General features: G+C 41.6%; 1 protein-coding gene across 8 annotated transcripts in view; it reads left to right on the top strand.

Moving 5' to 3' along the window:
- ORC3 (origin recognition complex subunit 3) overlaps window positions 1-17,789 on the top strand; it is a 92,237-nt gene that overhangs the window by 69,168 nt on the left and 5,280 nt on the right. For 2 of the 8 annotated variants that reach the window (XM_067560708.1, XM_067560707.1), the window contains exons 17-20: window positions 184-325; window positions 4,672-4,788; window positions 5,240-5,319; window positions 6,186-7,161. In XM_067560708.1, coding sequence (XP_067416809.1) covers window positions 184-325; window positions 4,672-4,788; window positions 5,240-5,319; window positions 6,186-6,291 — 445 coding nt within the window. In that variant the 3' untranslated portion in view covers window positions 6,292-7,161. Of the gene's footprint in view, window positions 1-183; window positions 326-4,671; window positions 4,789-4,894; window positions 5,320-6,185; window positions 7,162-17,789 lie in introns of those variants that run through there. The other 6 variants (XR_010922075.1, XM_067560710.1, XR_010922072.1 and 3 more) reach the window with 5 other exon arrangements.

The following is a 17,789-nucleotide window of genomic DNA, read 5'->3' as shown; positions in this document are numbered from 1 at the left end:
TACTGTGTAGTGCAGACCAGCCCTAAGTACCGGGTATCTTATTTTTCAGAGGTTTTCTGTCTATGCCTGTTGTGAAATGCACATTCTTGCACTCTCTGTGAAGGCTTAGCTTTCAGTCTGGTTTCATAGTGTCCCTTCAGTTAAAGAGCCATATTTCTCATATAATCCATGTTGTTCTTTCAGAAGTTACCTGGCTCCTGCAGAAATGCAGCCCCTGAACGAGGTGGTGTATTTCAACACAGCTAACACCCTCCGTGAGCACTTGAATGCTGCCCCACGAATTGCTCTTCACACAGCTCTGAACAACCCCTGTCGCTACCTGAAAGTAAGAAATGGACAACTGTGTGACTTGTTCGTCTGTTTGTGTGCAGTTTGTGTAGGGTCTGTGTGAAGCTAATGCGTGTGTTTTAATTTTGCTGTTTCATAAAATTTGGCACACAAAGTAGGGTCTGTCACAGAGAGCTAGCAAGTGGCTCTTTATGAAGCAGCTGGAGAATTGGCTGAGAGCCAGAGAATCTGCCTGACTCGGGGAAAAGCTGATGCTGCGTCATTAAGAGTTTTGGATGGGAAGGCAATTTCCAGAGCCTCTTTTAACAGCCTTCTCTACAGAGATGAGCAGAAAGACTTTCTCACCCTCCACTTTGACTGGGTGACCCTGTATCCATGGAAAGAGAGTCCTCCTGTTACCAAGCCTTGTCCCATAGACCCTGCTCATGTTACAAAAACAGTGTTTTGTCCTGGTTTTTGTTTGTAAACTCATATAGATTGACTGCCTGATGGAGCTGCTGGTCACTGGAGCTAGTGAAACTGAGGGCAGACTGGTTGAATACAGTATATCTAAAGGACTTCTTCCCTTACACTGGGTGCATACAAAAACATCTAAAAGTCTCCTTCCTCCTCCTCATGCCTATCACACAGTGATACCCTGCCCCTTCTTGTTTCAGACCTTCAGTAATCTGCACACCAGGGCCCCAGGAGCTCTTACAGTGAACCAGCCCCCCTGCACATAGAGTCAAATGCACAAGGTGGCCTGGAAGGAGAAGGGTGGGTGGGAGAGAGGTTCCTTGGCTGAGGAGAGGCAGGCGTGGCTTTCTTTTCTTTCCCCCACACCCAGGTGCCCACCCTAACCATCCCTGTGTCCCAATTTTTCCCTTTAAAAATAGGGTCATTTTGTGAAAAAGATGAGATTATTGCTGTTCATGGATGTTTGCATTCTGCCTGAGTCAAAGCCAGCACCTGATGAGCAGGAACCAGACTGGATAAGTGTTTGAATTCTGTGATCCAGTCTGTGTTGGGCTTGTTTGTCTTTGTGCTTATTTATTCACCTGACCCTTTATAATTTTATCTGGTTATAAAAACACAAATGACTTAGGCCTGGTCTCCACTACAGAGTTGTTAGGTCGACATAAGGCAGCTTACGTCAACCTAATTTATGTCAGTGTATACACTACAGCCTTGGTCTTGCTGATGTAAGCGCCCTACTACACAGACATAAGAACTCCACCTCCACGAGCGGCGTAGTGCTTATGTCAATGTAGTTAGGGTGACTCAGTGTCTGTGTAGACACTGCGGGTTACTTACATTGGCAGTTCTTGTAATTCTTGTCAATTTTGTGACTTTCTGGTGGAACCGGGAAATTGGCAAGAAAGCCAGGGGCCCTCGGACTCCCCACAGGGAGCCCGGCTGCATAGAGGCTCCCTGCTGGAGTCCCCCACCCGCCCTGGCTTTCTTTTCAATTTCACAGCTCCAGTGGAAGCAGGAGCCTGGGGAGAAGCCAGGCTCCCGACGGGGAGCTGCATGCAGAGCTGAGAGTCTGGGCTTTCAGCCCCCTACAGTGCTCCTCTTAAGACAGTGGAAGCACTCCAGGTGAGGATGCGCTCCAGGTGAGGATGCGCACCACTGACAGGAGGAGGGGTGTGGACATGAACCACTGCAGTAATTAGTGCTGTGGCTGTAAATGGATCTAACATAGGTCAACTTAAGTTTGTAGTGTAGATGTGCCCTTAGATTAGGAGAGACAGCTAAATCCATTTTCTCATGTGCTTAATGAATATTCTCTTTATTGAATTTACAGCAATGTAAAAGATGCATTTATGCATTTCTTTTTGCATTTTTGATGCATTTCTTAAGCTTGTTGGGTTTCTAACTCAGTGTCTAGTAGCGGTACTGGCTGTTGCAGTGCATTACTACTATTTTAATCTGTTTGAACTGAAGAAATAATTTCCTGACTGTGTTTGTAAATTCTGCACAGTTTGTACTTTCATGGGCTACAACCAAAGCAAAAGTTATCTGATCAAGATCTAGCTATCCAAAACTGTTCCTGCCAAAGTGGTGCAGGCAGGAAAGAATCTGCCACAATAAAGTACCAGCAAGTGATTAATGATATGATACCATTCTCATGGGACTCTAACCCAGGTCTTACCTCAGCAAAATGTGAACTGGGTTGGTATTTAGCCCGACAGAAATATGTACAAAAGAATTGTAATTCTGTCCTGATGGATTGCTTGGAAACCCAGCTACTGGCAATTCAAAATACCACAGCCAGGAACTGCTTGGCCTTGTGTCAGTGCAATATGGGGAATCTGAGCCCAAACATCCCTGGGGCTTAGAGAACCATGGAGGCATCATGCTTGACCTTGCAGCGAGGGAGTTTCACATGGAACTTGAGCAATAACTCCCATTCCACCAAGATATTTGGAGCAGTAAAAAAAAAAAAATTTCCATAAGCTGCATTTAGCTTTCCTTTTTTGGAAGGAGGGATACTTTGACACAAGGCCCCCGAGAAAGGGAATAAATAGGGATCCTGAAAAATTGATTTTTCCTCAATCTGCTCCCCTCAAAAAAGAGTACAGCCAAGTTTTTAACTTGTTCCTGCGTATCTGTTTATGCTCCTTTGAAGCAGCACTGGTTGCCAATTAAATATAGTGTTGGTGTTTAAAGTCAGTCTTTCTTTTCATTTATGATTGCATTCTAAACCCAACTTCCTGCTTATCAGTCTTAGTATATAGTTATTTCCAGGCAGAGATAACTAATTTGCTGTTACCTCAGGAAGCTGAGGTTTCCATGAGCACTACTGCAGCTCCTCATGACATGATATAAAGACCAGGCCTAAAGATAAGCGAGCTGTCATTTTCCAAACTCAGGCATAGACCATGCATTGCTGATCAATAGTATTCTCCCTTGATTAGTTCCTTGTTTCCGATGTACAGTTCAAATGCCTGCACTATAGAAGTTCGGATTTCTCCTGTTTTACACAGCTGTTTGATTTCAAACCAAATCAAGGTGGTCTTATTGGTTGGTAAAATGGTAGCATAGAGAATGAATTACAGTATTTTCCTGAATTGCTGACTGCTAAATTGTACTGTATCGTTGGTGAGCCAATCTAGGCATCAGCTATATTAGTTAATAGTCACACTATATAGACTGAAACCATCTGGACTAAACTGTCAGATAGGTGTGATGTAAATTCACCTAATACCTTCAATTTCCATCTTCTTTGCATCGTGTAATTGAATCTGAAAATCTGTTGGACTGAATTTCTGAAAACTCTATAGAGGAACTTTCCTTAGGCACTAGGATTGCTGAATCCAGTTGTGAAGCTTAAGTTCACAAATTGGAAGAATCAGTTGTAAAAGGCAAACTTAGAATTCAGTAAAACGAAATGAAGATAATGCCTTGCCTGATCTTTTTCTCTGTATTGAAAAACCTTTGCATATAGTGGTGTCCTTGTTAGGCGTCTTTTAAACTTATTTTCTATCTAACTAACCTGTTATGCAACCAACTGTTGAAATATGAGTTTCAGGCCAGTTACTGGCAGCTGATAGCAGCAGAATCAACGGCGTTGTTCACAGCAGGTGATCCTGACCTGTTAATGTGGATGTAACCAAGTACTATGGATAAACTTATGAGCTGATATCATATTGCCATGGATTGCAACAATAGCACAGAAGATTTTTGCTCTTAGAATAGTCCTTTTTTTAACTTCGCAGTCAACTAACTTCAGTGTTGGCAGTTTGGATTTCCTGACATATGGAATGGTTTCTGAAAATCAGACTTCAGCTTTGCAAATACTGGTTTTCAGAGCACAGAGAGATGATGGTTTATACATATTGAAGATAAAACTATAAGAAAAACAAGTAAACTTGTTAATGTATGCAGACAGATTTATGCTTATATTCCCTCTTCCCTCCCTGGCTGGGAAAAGCACTCTGATGTCTATTTATTAGATAATGAGGACAGAGATGAAGTCCTAATCAATTTATCTTACATGATCCATAGAATTAAATATTCCTTACTCTGGTGTACAAAATAGAACAAGCAAGAGAGAAGGGGAATAAACTTAATAAAATACCTGCTGTCAGTATGGGTAAAGAACTCCTGAAATAAAAGAATTGTAGAGGTGAAGCTAACAGTGAAGTAGGTATGCTTTTTGCAAACCAGATGATGCATCATTTAATTTATGTCCTCAGTGGATTTGTGGTGGTTTTTTGTTTTTTTTTTTTGTGGTGGTTTTTTTGTTGTTGCACTTATCACCATTCCTCTAGAGATAAACAATAAATATGAAAAAGTACCTACAGTACTAACTTCCTGAGTCGTCTGGGTTTGAACATAAAATATGCGGTGAAAACTACTGCCTTCATTTTCTCTGTTTTTTTTTGTTTTTTTTATCAGAATCAAACTTTGAAAAGTGACACAGGATGCATCTCTAATGCAGCTCCTGACATATGCATAGCTTATAAACTTCATTTGGAGTGCGGCAGATTAATAAATCTTGTTGACTGGTTAGAGGTATGTGAAGATGAAAATAGTGTAACTATTTGTGTATAGTCTCTAGATTATTCTTTTTTAACTAATGCTTGCTTTTTTTGTTTTGTTTTTATTTCTCTCTCTTCAGTGCTGAACTTTTGAAAGCCATAGTCTTCTCATATCACACTGACTCCTGTCACTGCATGTACATGCAGGGCCCACAAATCACCATCCCACTCAACCTACCCTCCCAGTGCTGAGAATCATTTATTACCACCACTGCTATCCCAACAATGAAAATCCTTGTTGCTGCTTGTACCTTGTTTATGTTGAGTGTAAATCAAATTTTATGCTTTACAGAGCTGCCTTTTTCTTCCTTGGCCCTTTAACTTTTGCTGACACACATTCACAGAAAAGCCTGTGTAATGCAAGTACTGTCTCTGAGATGTGTGTGGTTTGGGGGGTTCTGTATCTTATCTACTTTTCTCTTTAGGCCTTTTCAACTGTGGTTATGGCGGTTGAAACAACAGACCCAGCTTCAGTGGCCACAGACCAGGTGGATGAAATTATCCAGTATCCTTTGTTCTTTCTCTTGAATTTATTTTTTTAATGTTCATGTACGTGCAAGCCAGTGGCCTTTTTCTCATGAATGAATCAAGGTTTTGCAAATGCAACTTCCCCATGCATTGAGAACTGACTGAAAAAAGGATAAATACTTTTCAAGTAATCTTATTATAAAAAAAATACAAAAGAAGGGTTGACCACTTGCCATATGTTTTTTTTTGCCAAAACCTTGATTTTTTTAGTGTTGGGTGAGGTGAGGTCCCAAGTGTCCCAGAATGTTGTTTGCATAATATATGCCCAAATTTCATTGCTCCATAAGCATACTGTAGGTTTCTTTTTAAAATGTCAACTTGCATTTAATACTTGTAAGGAAGATAAATCCTCTGTCATTTAAAATCAAGTACATCTAGGTGGTAAGGAGAGGTGAATGGCACAAACAAGCATTTCCTTTATTATGCAAGTAAATATAATGCCTGAATTGAAGTCAAAAGCTGTGACATGGTTTCTGCAGTCAGAGGATGGCTTTCTGCCAGTTTTGTTGTCCAGGGATGTACAAACAGAATAACGCTAAATATTTTGAGAGTTTACAGCATTAATATTTTGCAGCCCTCTCTCCTCCATCACCACCACATCCAACCCAAACAGCTAGGAGCTGCACAGATTAGAGCATGGGATACTTTCATCCTGTAGGCCAGAGGTCATGTTGCCTTGATTTGAATTTTGATCTGTGGGCACACCTTTTTGAAACAGTGCTTATTGTGTGTACCAAGAAATCCCTCCCACGCTAGAGAGAAATTTAAGAGGTAGCCTAATTCAATTCAGTTACTTTAATCATGACATTTATACGTGTTAATTTCCTTTACCAGAGCTTTCAGCGCCCGTTTTATTAGAGCTGTTTCAGAACTGGAACTTTTAGGGTTCATAAAGCCCAGCAAGCAGAAAATGGATCATGTGGCAAGGCTGACGTGGGGAGGCTGTTAAATGATAGAACAAGTCAAGAAAGACCACCAATGTATGCACGCTGCCTGTGAAAGCATATGGGAGACAATGCAGCCATTGGGCCAAATTAATGCCTGGTGTAACTTTACTGAAGTTTAGAGGAGTTAAACTAAGGGTGAATCTGACCTCTTATGTACTATAATCTAATTGCCAACAAAATACTACCTCTTTTCTATACTTCATTTTTGTATGGACAGAGAATCAGCTTTAGTACATGATTTAATATTCACTTAAAATTGCAAAGTTGTGACCACTGTTCATCTTCTGTTTTGTATGATACATTGACCCATACTGATGTGGTTTAGGCTAGGAGGCTAGGAAGAGATTGTATGGAATTTTCTTTTAGATGTGTAAACCACAAATGCTGAATTTAATTTGCTCACAAACTGATTGGATTTAAATGGTCACGTTCTGAAATGTCTTCCAGGTACTGCATTTTTTTCAAAATGTCTATTGAAATGAATTTATAACAGGCCTCTGTAACCAGAGCCCACTGAGCACTCCCCTTGTGATGTGCATTATCAGCCACTCTGAGCAGAACTATTTGATGATCCTGATAATAGTGCCCTGGGAAGACTTATCTACAAACAGAAGAAAACAGGGCTTCTGTATTAGAAAATGCAGGAAAAGTGTTCCTTAATGGACAAAAATATGGTTAATGTCCACATTGATAGTCTTATTTACTGTCCATCTGTAATGTCGTTTTAAAAATACTCCTTTTAAAGAGAAGTTCTATGGTGTTAGCTAACCTGCAGCATCAGTCAGATTTCATCGTCTGCATAGGACAAATGAGAACGTTGTGCAATTATGAGTGTTGAAGGAAGGTAATAAAATATCCATTTAAAGTACAAACTCTCATCATTCCCTCCCCCCCCCCAAGATTTTTGTTTGTTGTGCAGTGGGACAAGCAAGGGAAACAGCTGCGTGGGAATAATGCAGCTGTTGACATGACTTCTAGAACTCTGACAGATGTTCAGTCGATGACATCACTTGATAGGCAGAATATTCCAAACCATTTGTGCCCTGTGCAATGAATGAAACAAGTTTAATCATGGGGCTGGCCTATCCTAGTGAAGTGTAGACATTAAACAGAACCACTCTAGATCACAAACGTAGCAATTCTGAATTGTTTGTAAAGTGCCTCCTGTGAGGCGATACACAATGGGAGCCTAATGTAAGGCTACACTCTGTTTCTCAGCATTCAAAATCTGCAATACAGATTTGTCCTCCTACAGTTATCTATTGTGATTTCTCTCTCCAGGAAGATAAATAGTTGAATATGATTATGTGCAGTGTTTGACCCCTTTTTTTAAAGTTAGGTTGAGAATCTCCATATGGAATAGTGTGGGCAAACTAGCCTACTTCAAAGCAAGAACCAAAGTTATATTTTTTTTCATTCAAAAGTGAGACACATGGGATTCGCTGATAAATAGCCCCCAAAAGTCCTGAGATACAGTCTCAACACAGTGTGCAGACTTCGGCCCAAAGGGTCTTATTACTGTTACTGGAAGCTGCACAGCTAAATGGTTAGCACATTGAACATTTACTTCTAAAGCAGAACCAATCGTTCCCAGCCGAACCAGTGGAAATTTTGACTAGTAACTGCATGCTGTCCAAAAAGACTCCTACCCATAAAAATCATGTATTTTTCAGAAAGAACTAAACTCCCCAGGTTGCCTTGTTTGCTGAAATAATTGCATCTCTAAAGAACATCACTTACTCAAATAGAGAAAACACAAATTCTGCATGTTTGTTCTGATTACTTTCCTCCTCTGAATTTTGCCCAGTTTTTGTTCTGCACTTGCTCTCATTACACTCTAAACCTGTAAGTAGCTTTAACTTTAAAAAATCTCTCTAACCTTTATCCTTGGAAGTGCTCAATAATCTACTAGCTCTTAGCATTTTTCCTCTTAAATGGGTGAAGTCCACACATGCTTAGTATCTTTATTTTAAAGTGAGTTTTAAGTTTCCATGCTTTAGTAATGTGTCTGGCTGATCATGGATGTGCCTGAATAGGCATAGTGGAAAATGTGATAGATTTAACTGAAATGGCATGTTTAAATTTCTGTAATAGGAGAATATACACAAAGGATGTACTGAAACACAGACATTTATTAGCAAACTCTACAATACATGGCAATATTGCTTATTGTAGAAAATCCTGTTCAAAAGCAACCTCTCTGACTCAGTAACAAATATTGTTGATGGGTTCAGTAGGGACTATCAGAATGACCATGGCCAGGAAGTGTCAGGTCTGAAAGTAGGTGGTGAAGCCAGTGGAGTCTTTGGAGATAGAGACCCCCCCACGTTCCTTGCAAAAGCACTAATTATTTTTTTCAACTCTCTTCCCATGTCAGTGTTGATGCACAGGGCAGAAACTATCTTTACTGCCATTTGCTACTGCATCCATTTGCCCTGTGGTGTTCAGAGATACTCTAAGGAATTATTTTGGGAAAGTTCTAGATCACAGTGGTTCCTTCTGGCCTTGGAATCTCTGAGATTGATATTCTGCCCTCCATGCTAAGGGTTCTCTTGCGTGCACGCTAGTTGCTTCACCCGAGGTGGTTTCCACTTGGCAGCTTTATTTGGAAGTCTGTGGGGACAGCTAGAATACATACCCCAGATAGGTCCAGCACTACCTTTTGGTCTGGGTGGAAACAAGCTGCTGGTTAGGGATGGTTTCCCAACCAAAGCCCAGAATCTTTTGTAGGCACTTATTTTCAAAGGTGTATAGTTCTGTCTAATGGGTGAGTAGATCTCCAGCTCTCAGCTGTATGTTAGCATCAAGATTACATTTAATTGAAAATTCTCAGTTTTGTTCCAGTGCTGTGTATCTTTGATTTCCATGCATTGTCCATGTAAATGCTGTGGATGCCTTTCCTATTCTTGATGTCACTTCCTTCTTGAGATCATAATTGGCTCATATAATGCTGCACTCACCTAGATGAACTGTTCTCCTTTGATATTTTTGCCTTCTATATGAAGCAAATTGCTTCACATCTGGGTTTCAAGGACTTTTGTTTTAGCCAAACTAATTTTGAGCACTGTTTGGCCTGCTATTTTTGTTAAATTGTCTGTTGTAACTTCTTTTTACCTTCTTTCCACAACAATGTTGGTGCACAGGGCGGACACCAGTCTAGGCATTTGCCATCTACCATGCTATTACTGGTGTCTTTGTTGCTAATACTCTTCATTATCCAGTCTATGGCAATATCAAACAACATGAAGCCCTGTTTCATGTCAATGTCCACATTGAACCACTCTGGCTAGCTGCTCATCCTTAAAGAACATTTTGTGTCTCTGTGTGTGGCCTTGATTATTTAGACTACTTTAGCTGAGATTATGTAGGAGCAAAGAATATTCCACAATGTATGCCTGTGGACTGTCAAATGTCTTGGCAGAAAAAAAAATGAAGATGGGAGCTTGCTATTCTATACATTCTTCAGTGATAGTCCTTAGTGATGTACACAGGATCTCTTGGGCCTGATTCTAGCCTGTTAACAGCACCCTGATGTGGCTTCTGGTCCCGAACCTGGATAAATGGGAGGGTTGAGCCCAAGGCTAACCACTTAAATCTTGTGAAAACAATTCACTGGTTATAAAAACAACCATTCATTCATTGTTCAGTCCAGTAAAAACGAACACTGCCAACCCCTCATGCTGCAGGCAATCTCCTGGTGAAAACTAGTCTCTGGAAGCCAGGACCCCAAAATGTTTGATGCTTGCATCACAAAAACACTTCCAAGTTGGTTAGTGCAGTGTGAGAACAATGTTTCAGACATCAAAAATCTTGCAGATCATGAATGAGATGGACAACTATGGACAACTCTGAGTACCAGGGAGAATAGATTGATAGATGCAGATAAGTGCTTCAAGCTGGAGAAGAAATCTCATTTATTCAAGTCATTGTGACAACAAACACTCAAGAGGGTGTAGTGCTCATTATGACTGTTTCTGTGGAGTGGGGGAGAATCAAACAACTGGGAACTTACTTAACCCATCATATACACCAGAGTCCAAACCGGATTCTTAAAGATGTCAATCTTACAGCACTATGTTCTGACAAAGGAACATAGTGATGAGGATGAAGATGAGTTATGTAATTGCCTCCAACATGTGGCTGACAGAATACCTAAACATGACTTACGCCTTGTGGTGGGTGACTTTAATGCTAAAGTAGGATGTGACAACCAAGGAATGGAAACAGCAGCTGGGGAAAGCATGCATTGGGAACTATCAACCAAAATGGCAAGACATTCATTGAATTGTGCTAAGTATTTGACCTAGTGCTTGCAAATGGAGGCATGGCTCTGCTCCGCCTCCCACCTTCCCCACCCGACGCAGTGCCTGCCTCTCTGCTCCAGCCCCACAGCCCAGCGTCAGCTCAGATGGGGGCGCCCTGCCCCGGACCCCCCCAGGCTGGGGGGTGGGGAGAGACTGGCCCTTCACAACGTAGAGGGAGGGGGCGCAGGAGCAGCTTCCCTTCATCGTGAAGAACTGGCACTTACCCACCGCTCCAGCCCTGCAGCTTGGTGCTGTCTCGGACAGGGCAGCCTCACCCCCTGGCCTGGGAGGGCGGTGTGCCCTGGGCTGGCCCCTCACAATGCACCGGGGATGGGAGGTGCTGGAGGGCCAGCATCCTCCATCCTGTGCATTGTGAAGGGCTGACCCGGCGCCCCCTGGGGACCTGACCTGCTCAATAGACCTTGTTACGGGACAGCAACAAAAAACAAATATATTTCAAGTTATCTGAATGAGTTAATACATTATGAGAAGCAAAGCACAGAAAGTGTGCTTGCTGCTGTAGAAGTGTGATGTATTCAAACCCAGGAATTGTCCTAGCTTGTTAAACAATTCAGCAATTTATTTGTTGTTTGGGGGAATTAGATACAAGGGTGATAACAGTGGAAAACGGAAGTCTGATTGGGGAAAGGCAATTCAGCATTTGATACTGCTGGTATTTTGAAGTGATGTCTTTCAGATAGACACATTTTACTTTCACTGACATTGTACAGCTACCCCTTCAGGAAGCCCACAGGTTTAAAACGCATTGATCACCAAGCCAAGTAGATTAAACAGTGGCATTCATCAGCCACTTTAGAGTAGGATTAGTTACTTCTGTGAGCCTTTTAAGAATGGCTATAGTGGGGTCAGACCAATGGTCCATTTAGCCCAGTAGCTTGACAGTGGCCAATGCCAGGTGTTTTAGAGAATAAGAACAGACCAGGCAATCATTAAGTGGTCTAGCCTATCATTCACTCCCAGCTTCTGGTAATCAGAGGCTAGGGACGCTCAGAGCATTGGGTTGCATCCCTGATCTTTCTGGCTAACAGCCTTTGATAGACCTATCCACCACCACCTTACCTAATTCTTTTTTGAACTCAGTTAGTTTTGGCCTTCAGAACATCCCCTGGCAATGAGTTCAACAGGTTTATTGCATTGTGTGGAGTAGTACTTCCTTTTGTTTTAAACCTGTTGCCTATTAATTTCATAGGGTGACCTCTGGTTCTTATGTGAAGGAGTAAACATTTCTTTATTCACTGTCCACCCCAGTAGTGATTTTATAGACCTTGTATCATACCCCTTAGTTGTCTCTTTTCTGAGCTAAATATTCCAGTCTTTTTAATCTGTCTTCATACAGATGCTGTTCCATACCCTTAATCTTTCCCCCCCCCCCCCCCCTTCTCTACATTTTCCAGTATTTTTCAATTTTCAGATGGGGTTACCAGAACTGCAGATAGTATTGGGTGTAGGTGTACCAATGGATTTGTATAGTGACATATTTCCTGCTTTTAATGTACTTAAATTTTTTGCTAGTTTTTGCCTCTGTGACTTTAATTTTTTTTATAGCCTGCATAATTATACTTTTACAGTTGACTTGACAGTTTATGCGCCTTTTGATTTTCCCTGGTATTTGTCAAATTTTTAAAGGATGCCTTTTTCCCTCTAACAGCTTTTTATTTTGTTTAGTCACAGTAGCAGTGGACTTTTTTGGTCCTTTCAGTTTTCATTTGAGCCTCTATTAGTGTTTTTTAAATTTCCACGCAGCTTGCAGGATTTCACTTTTGTGACTGTACTGTTATTTAACTAGCTTCATTTGTGTGTAGGTCCCCTTAATGAAATTAAATGCTATTGTGGTGGGCTGCTTTGGTGTGTGCTAACTTTAATTATATTATGGTTTCTATTACCAAGTGGTTGAAATATAGTCATCTCTCGGACCAGATCCTGTATTCCACTTAGGACTAAATCAAGAATTGCCTCTCCTCTTGTGGGTTCCAACACTAGCTGCTCCAAAAACCAGTCATTTTTTGTGTCAAACTTTATCTCTGCAGCCCATCCTGAGATGACAAGTACTCAGTCAGTATGTGGATAGTTCAAATCCCCATTACTGAGGGTTTTTTTTTTTTTTTAAGTCTAATCTCCTGGAGCATTTTGCTGTCCCCATACTGGACAACAGTATAGCCCTACTGCTATATTCTTATTTACAGATGGAATTTCTATCCACAGCAAGTGTCTGGTACTGTTCCATAGATTTAAGGTTTTTACTTTCATACATAATGCTACTCACCTACCACCATGTGACCTATTGTCATGTCCCATTCATTATCATTCCACCAAGTTGAAGATGCCTATTATCAATAGCCTCATTTAATACCAGGCACTCAGGTTCGCCTAGCTTAGTATTTAGACTTCTAGCATTTGTATACAAGCACTTATAATGATGATTTGTCACTGCTTAGCTATCTGCCAGGGTGATGTAATTAAATAAGACTTTCAGTTCCTACCTGTAGTTTATCAACTTTCATCCTCTCCTTAATAGAAAAGATCATCTAAGGGATGGCTCTGTCTGAACCATGAGCTCCTCCATACCGGTCAGCATTCCTTCAGCCCTTAGGGTATAGAACTTTTTAATTTTACATGTTAAGAATCTGGTTCTATTTTGGTTTTGGTGGAGCCTTTCCTTCCTGTACATGCATCTTCTTTCCCAAAAGATTCCCCCCTTCCTAATAAATCTAAACCCCTTCTCCCTGTACCACCCTCTCATTCACATAGTGAGACCTTGCTGTTCTGCCCATCTAACTGACCCTGCATGTGGATTGGAAGCATTTCAGAGAATGCTACCACAGAGGTCCTGGATTTCAATCTCTTACCTAGCAGCCTAAATTTTAAAACCATATAGTAACTATTCCTATCTCCTCCCAATGCAGCACTATTTGTAGCCCTGGATGCTGGAACAATCTGCTGTCACTCCCTTTCATATCACATGACAAGCAAGCTAGGAAACACATTACCTGAAAGCTGGAGTGGTAGAACAGGCTTATAGCTCCCAGTAATCGACCACTATTTGGTTACTTGAGAGTGGGCTAACCAAGCTCCTCAGTGTCATTTCATTAAATGAAAAAATGGAAACTGCATGCAACACTTTTGCTTTCAGATTGTAGGCTACAGCTTTATACAAGACTGGCAAAAAAAAATAAAAACATTTAACCCCTATTAGTACAACCACCACAAGTCAGTCGCAGCAATCCAATTGCAAGGAATGTGTTTTACATAACATTTAAGGGGAATTCTCTGCCCCAGGCCCTTCATAGAAGCATGGTGGTTCTACCACATTCCCCATACCACACTACTTACATCCATTCCCTGCTTGCTCCAAAAGCTTTAAAGGGGGAAGCCAGGCTTTGCACTAAATAGGATTTAAAATGAAAGGAGTGTGACAAAAGGTGTTCAAGCAGCAACCTATATTCATAGATTTCAGGAAGACACTTATCCCTAATCTCCTGTATAACAAAAGCCATAACATTTCCCCAAAATAATCCCTATTTTAAAAAAAATCCAATCTGATTTAAAACTGTCAGTAATGGAGAATTCCATTACAGACTATGGACTTCAGAAAAGCAGACTGACTCCCTCAGGGAGCTGATGGGCAGGAGCCCCTGGGAGGCTAATATGAGGGGGAAAGGAGTCCAAGAGAGCTGGCTGTATTTTAAAGAAACCTTACTGAAGGCGCAGGAACAAACCATCCCAATGTGCAGAAAGAACAGCAAATATGGTAGGCACCCACACTGGCTTAACGAAAATGTCTTCGGTGAGCTTAAACACAAAAAAGAAGTTTACAAGAAGTGGACGCTTGGTCAGATGACTAGGGAGGATTATAAAAATACTGCTCGAACATGCAGGAATGAAATCAGGAAGGCCAAAGTGCAACTGGAGTTGCAGCTAGTAAGGAACATGAAGGGGAACAAGAAGGGTTTCTTCAGGTATGTTAGTAACAAGAGGAAGATTAGGAAAAGTGTGGGCCCCTTACAGAATGGGGGAGGCAACCTAGTGACACAGGATGTGGAGAAAGTTGAGGTACTCAGTGTCCTTTTTGCCTGTCTTCACAGAGGTCAGCTCCCAGACTACTGCACTGGGCAGTACAGAACAGGGAGGAGATGAACATCTTCAGCGCTGAAAGAACAGGTTCAGGACTGTTTAGAAAGATTGGACATATACAAGTCCATGGGGTCAGATGCAATGCATCTGAGGGAGTTAGCTGATGTGATTTCAGAGCCATTGGCTATTATCTTTGAAAGCTTGTGGCAATTGGGGGGAGGGGAGGAGGAGTCCCTGATGATTGGAAAAAGGCAAATATAGTGCCCATCTTCAAGAAAGAGGATCCAGGGAACTACAGACCAGTCAGCCTTACATCAATCCCTGGAAAAATCATGGAGCAGGTCCTCAAGGAATCCATTTTAAGGCACTTGGAAGAGAGGAAGGTGATCAGGAACAGCCAACATGGATTCACCAAGGGCAAGTCATGCCTGACCAAACTGCTTGCCTTCTATGAAGAGGTGACTGGCTCTGTGGATGTGGGGAAAGCGGTGGACATGATATACCTTGACTTTAGCAAAGCTTTTGAGTCTCCCACAGTATTCTTAGCAATTTCAAGTATGGGTTGGATGAATGGACTATAAAATGGAGAGAGAGCTGGCTCGATCAATGGCTCCATGTCTAGCTGGCAGCTGGTCACAAGCAGAGTGTCCCAGGGGTCGGTCCTGGGACCGGTTTTGTTCAACATCTTCATTAATGATCTGGAGGATGGGGCAGATTGCACCCTCAGCAAGTTTGCAGATGACACTAAACTAGGGGGAGTGGTGGATAGAGTGACCTAGACAAATGAGGATTGGGGCAAAAGAAATCTGATGAGATTCAACAAGGACAAGTGCAGAGTCCTGCACTTAAGATGGAAGAATCCCATGCACAGCTATAGATTGGGGACCGACGAGCTAGGCAGCAGTTCTGCAGAAAAGGACGTGGGGGTTACAGTGGATAAGAAGCTGGATATGAGTCAGCAGTGTGCCCTGGCTGCCAAGAAGGCTAATAGCATATTGGGCTGCATTAATAGGAGCACTGCCAGCAGATCGAGGGAAGTGATTATTCCCCTCTATTTGGCATTGGTGAGGCCGCATTTGGAGTACTGTGTCCAGTTTTGGGCCCCCACTACAAAAAGGATGTGGACAAGTTGGAGAGTCCAGCGGAGGGCCCCAAAAATGATTAGGGTGCTGGAGCACGACTTACAGGAGAGGCTGAAGGAACTGGGCTTGTGTAATCTGCAAAAGAGAAGAATGAGGGGGGGGATTTGATAGTCTTTTACTACCCGAAAGGGGGTTCCAGGGAGGATGGAGTTAGGCTGTGTTCAGTGGTAGTAGATGACAAAACAAGGAGCAATGGTCTCAAGTTGCAGTGGGGGAGATATAGGTTGGATATTAGGAAGAAGTTTTTCACTAGGAGAGTGGTGAAACACTGGGTTACCTAGGGAGGTGGTGGAATCTGCATCTTTAGAGGTTTTTAAGCTGTGGCTTGACAAAGCCCTGGCTGGGATGATTTAGCTGAGGTTAGTCCTGCTTTGAGTAAGGGGTTGGACTAGATAACAAGCTGAGGTCCCTTCCAACTCTAATATTCTATGATTCACCATGACACTTGGTATATTATGCCAACATTACCTGTTTATAGCAGGCTAAAAATCCCTACTGGGCCACAGTTTGAGGAAAGAATTGGCAAGACGTGCCAACCAGCTGTTTTAGAGCAGTGTCTTTTTCCCCATGGTAGTTGGTAAGAACCACCGAAGATGCAAGTAAGAGACTTTTGTAACACACACTTTTAACACCTTTTTTTAAAAAATAAGGGAGTATTGTACATTTCCCTCAAGGAAAAGCTCAAGTGTGAGACAAAACTGCAAGAACCCACCATGCCTAGGCTACAACCTCTGCCATCACACACTTCATGTGCTAGAAATGCTTACTCAAAGTACTGAGTTCAGGGAGGGAAAAGGGACAAAAAATACAAGCAGCAGACAAAAGATCAAGAAATAGGATTGGAAGGATTAAATTATCAGTAAATGTCAATGTCACTGTACACACCCCCATGAAAATATTTCCATTGATAATCAAAATATACAGATAGACAAAGAAAAATGCTGCTTGATAACTTTTGAGGTTAAGGATATTTACATCGTTTTAATGTTAATTTGTTTTAAGTTTGCTTCAACTTTTTTATTTTCACCATCTGTCATTAAATAGAGTCTCCTACAATTTCCCACAACTGAAAATTTAAATCAATATAAGAGAGGACCAAAATGCTTAAAAACAAACACCTATATTATCTATCAATTTTTTTAAAATTACTGAATTTGGCTAAAATTTACTTAGACCTTTTCAGGTATCCACTATAAACATTTTCTCATCCCTCTGGTTCATGCCAAGTTTTCCAATTGGCATCAAGCAAGCTCCAATTAGAATATACACACAGACACATCTGTAGTGGTGGTGTATTTGAGATGGAGAGACTGTGGGCCACTTTAAGGCTGGCCGTAATGGTGTGACAGCATGTGTTGTTTACATGAACTACCATCCTCCTCATGCTTACCATAAGAGGGAAGATCAAGTAAGGTACAAGAGACTACTGGGGAACACCGGAGTTAGAGTGGGGCTAAGAGAACTACTATGATGCCAGATCAACACAGCATATTAAGAAATTTGTACTGGATAGTTCTCTTGTTGATATAATTCACTCACTGTGGACACCACTCAGCTATCAAGTTAGGAGGAGGGATGTTCTGAACAACAATTCAAGAGACAAATATATTATGACACTGGTATTTAGGTAGGGTTCCACTCTGATGCAGCAGTGGTCTTTCCCGCATCCAAAGCTCAACAGCAGAAAAGTACACTAAAATGATCAACATAAAGGAGAAGGGTTAAGAATCAGGTCCAAGGCAGACACATTAGGGATGGCAGTTCATATTCCCTGCTTTGGGTTTTGAAAGGAATGGCTCTTAGTATTTTTTCCCTGTACCTGAAGAAGGAAAAAGGCCGGTATATAAAATGGAGGATGAGGATCTAGATGGGTTTGCTTCCTGGTCTACCATACTGTCGTCCAACCGTCAACAGTCCACGCACAGAGGAGTTAAACTGTGTGCAGCCCACAGAAATTCAGAT

This window comes from Emydura macquarii, unplaced genomic scaffold (assembly GCF_026122565.2).
Source record: "Emydura macquarii macquarii isolate MOO-44397 ecotype Brisbane River unplaced genomic scaffold, CSIRO-AGI_Emac_v2 contig_2297, whole genome shotgun sequence".
NCBI lineage: Eukaryota > Metazoa > Chordata > Testudines > Chelidae > Emydura > Emydura macquarii.
This window is presented reverse-complemented; position numbering and strand designations above follow the sequence as displayed.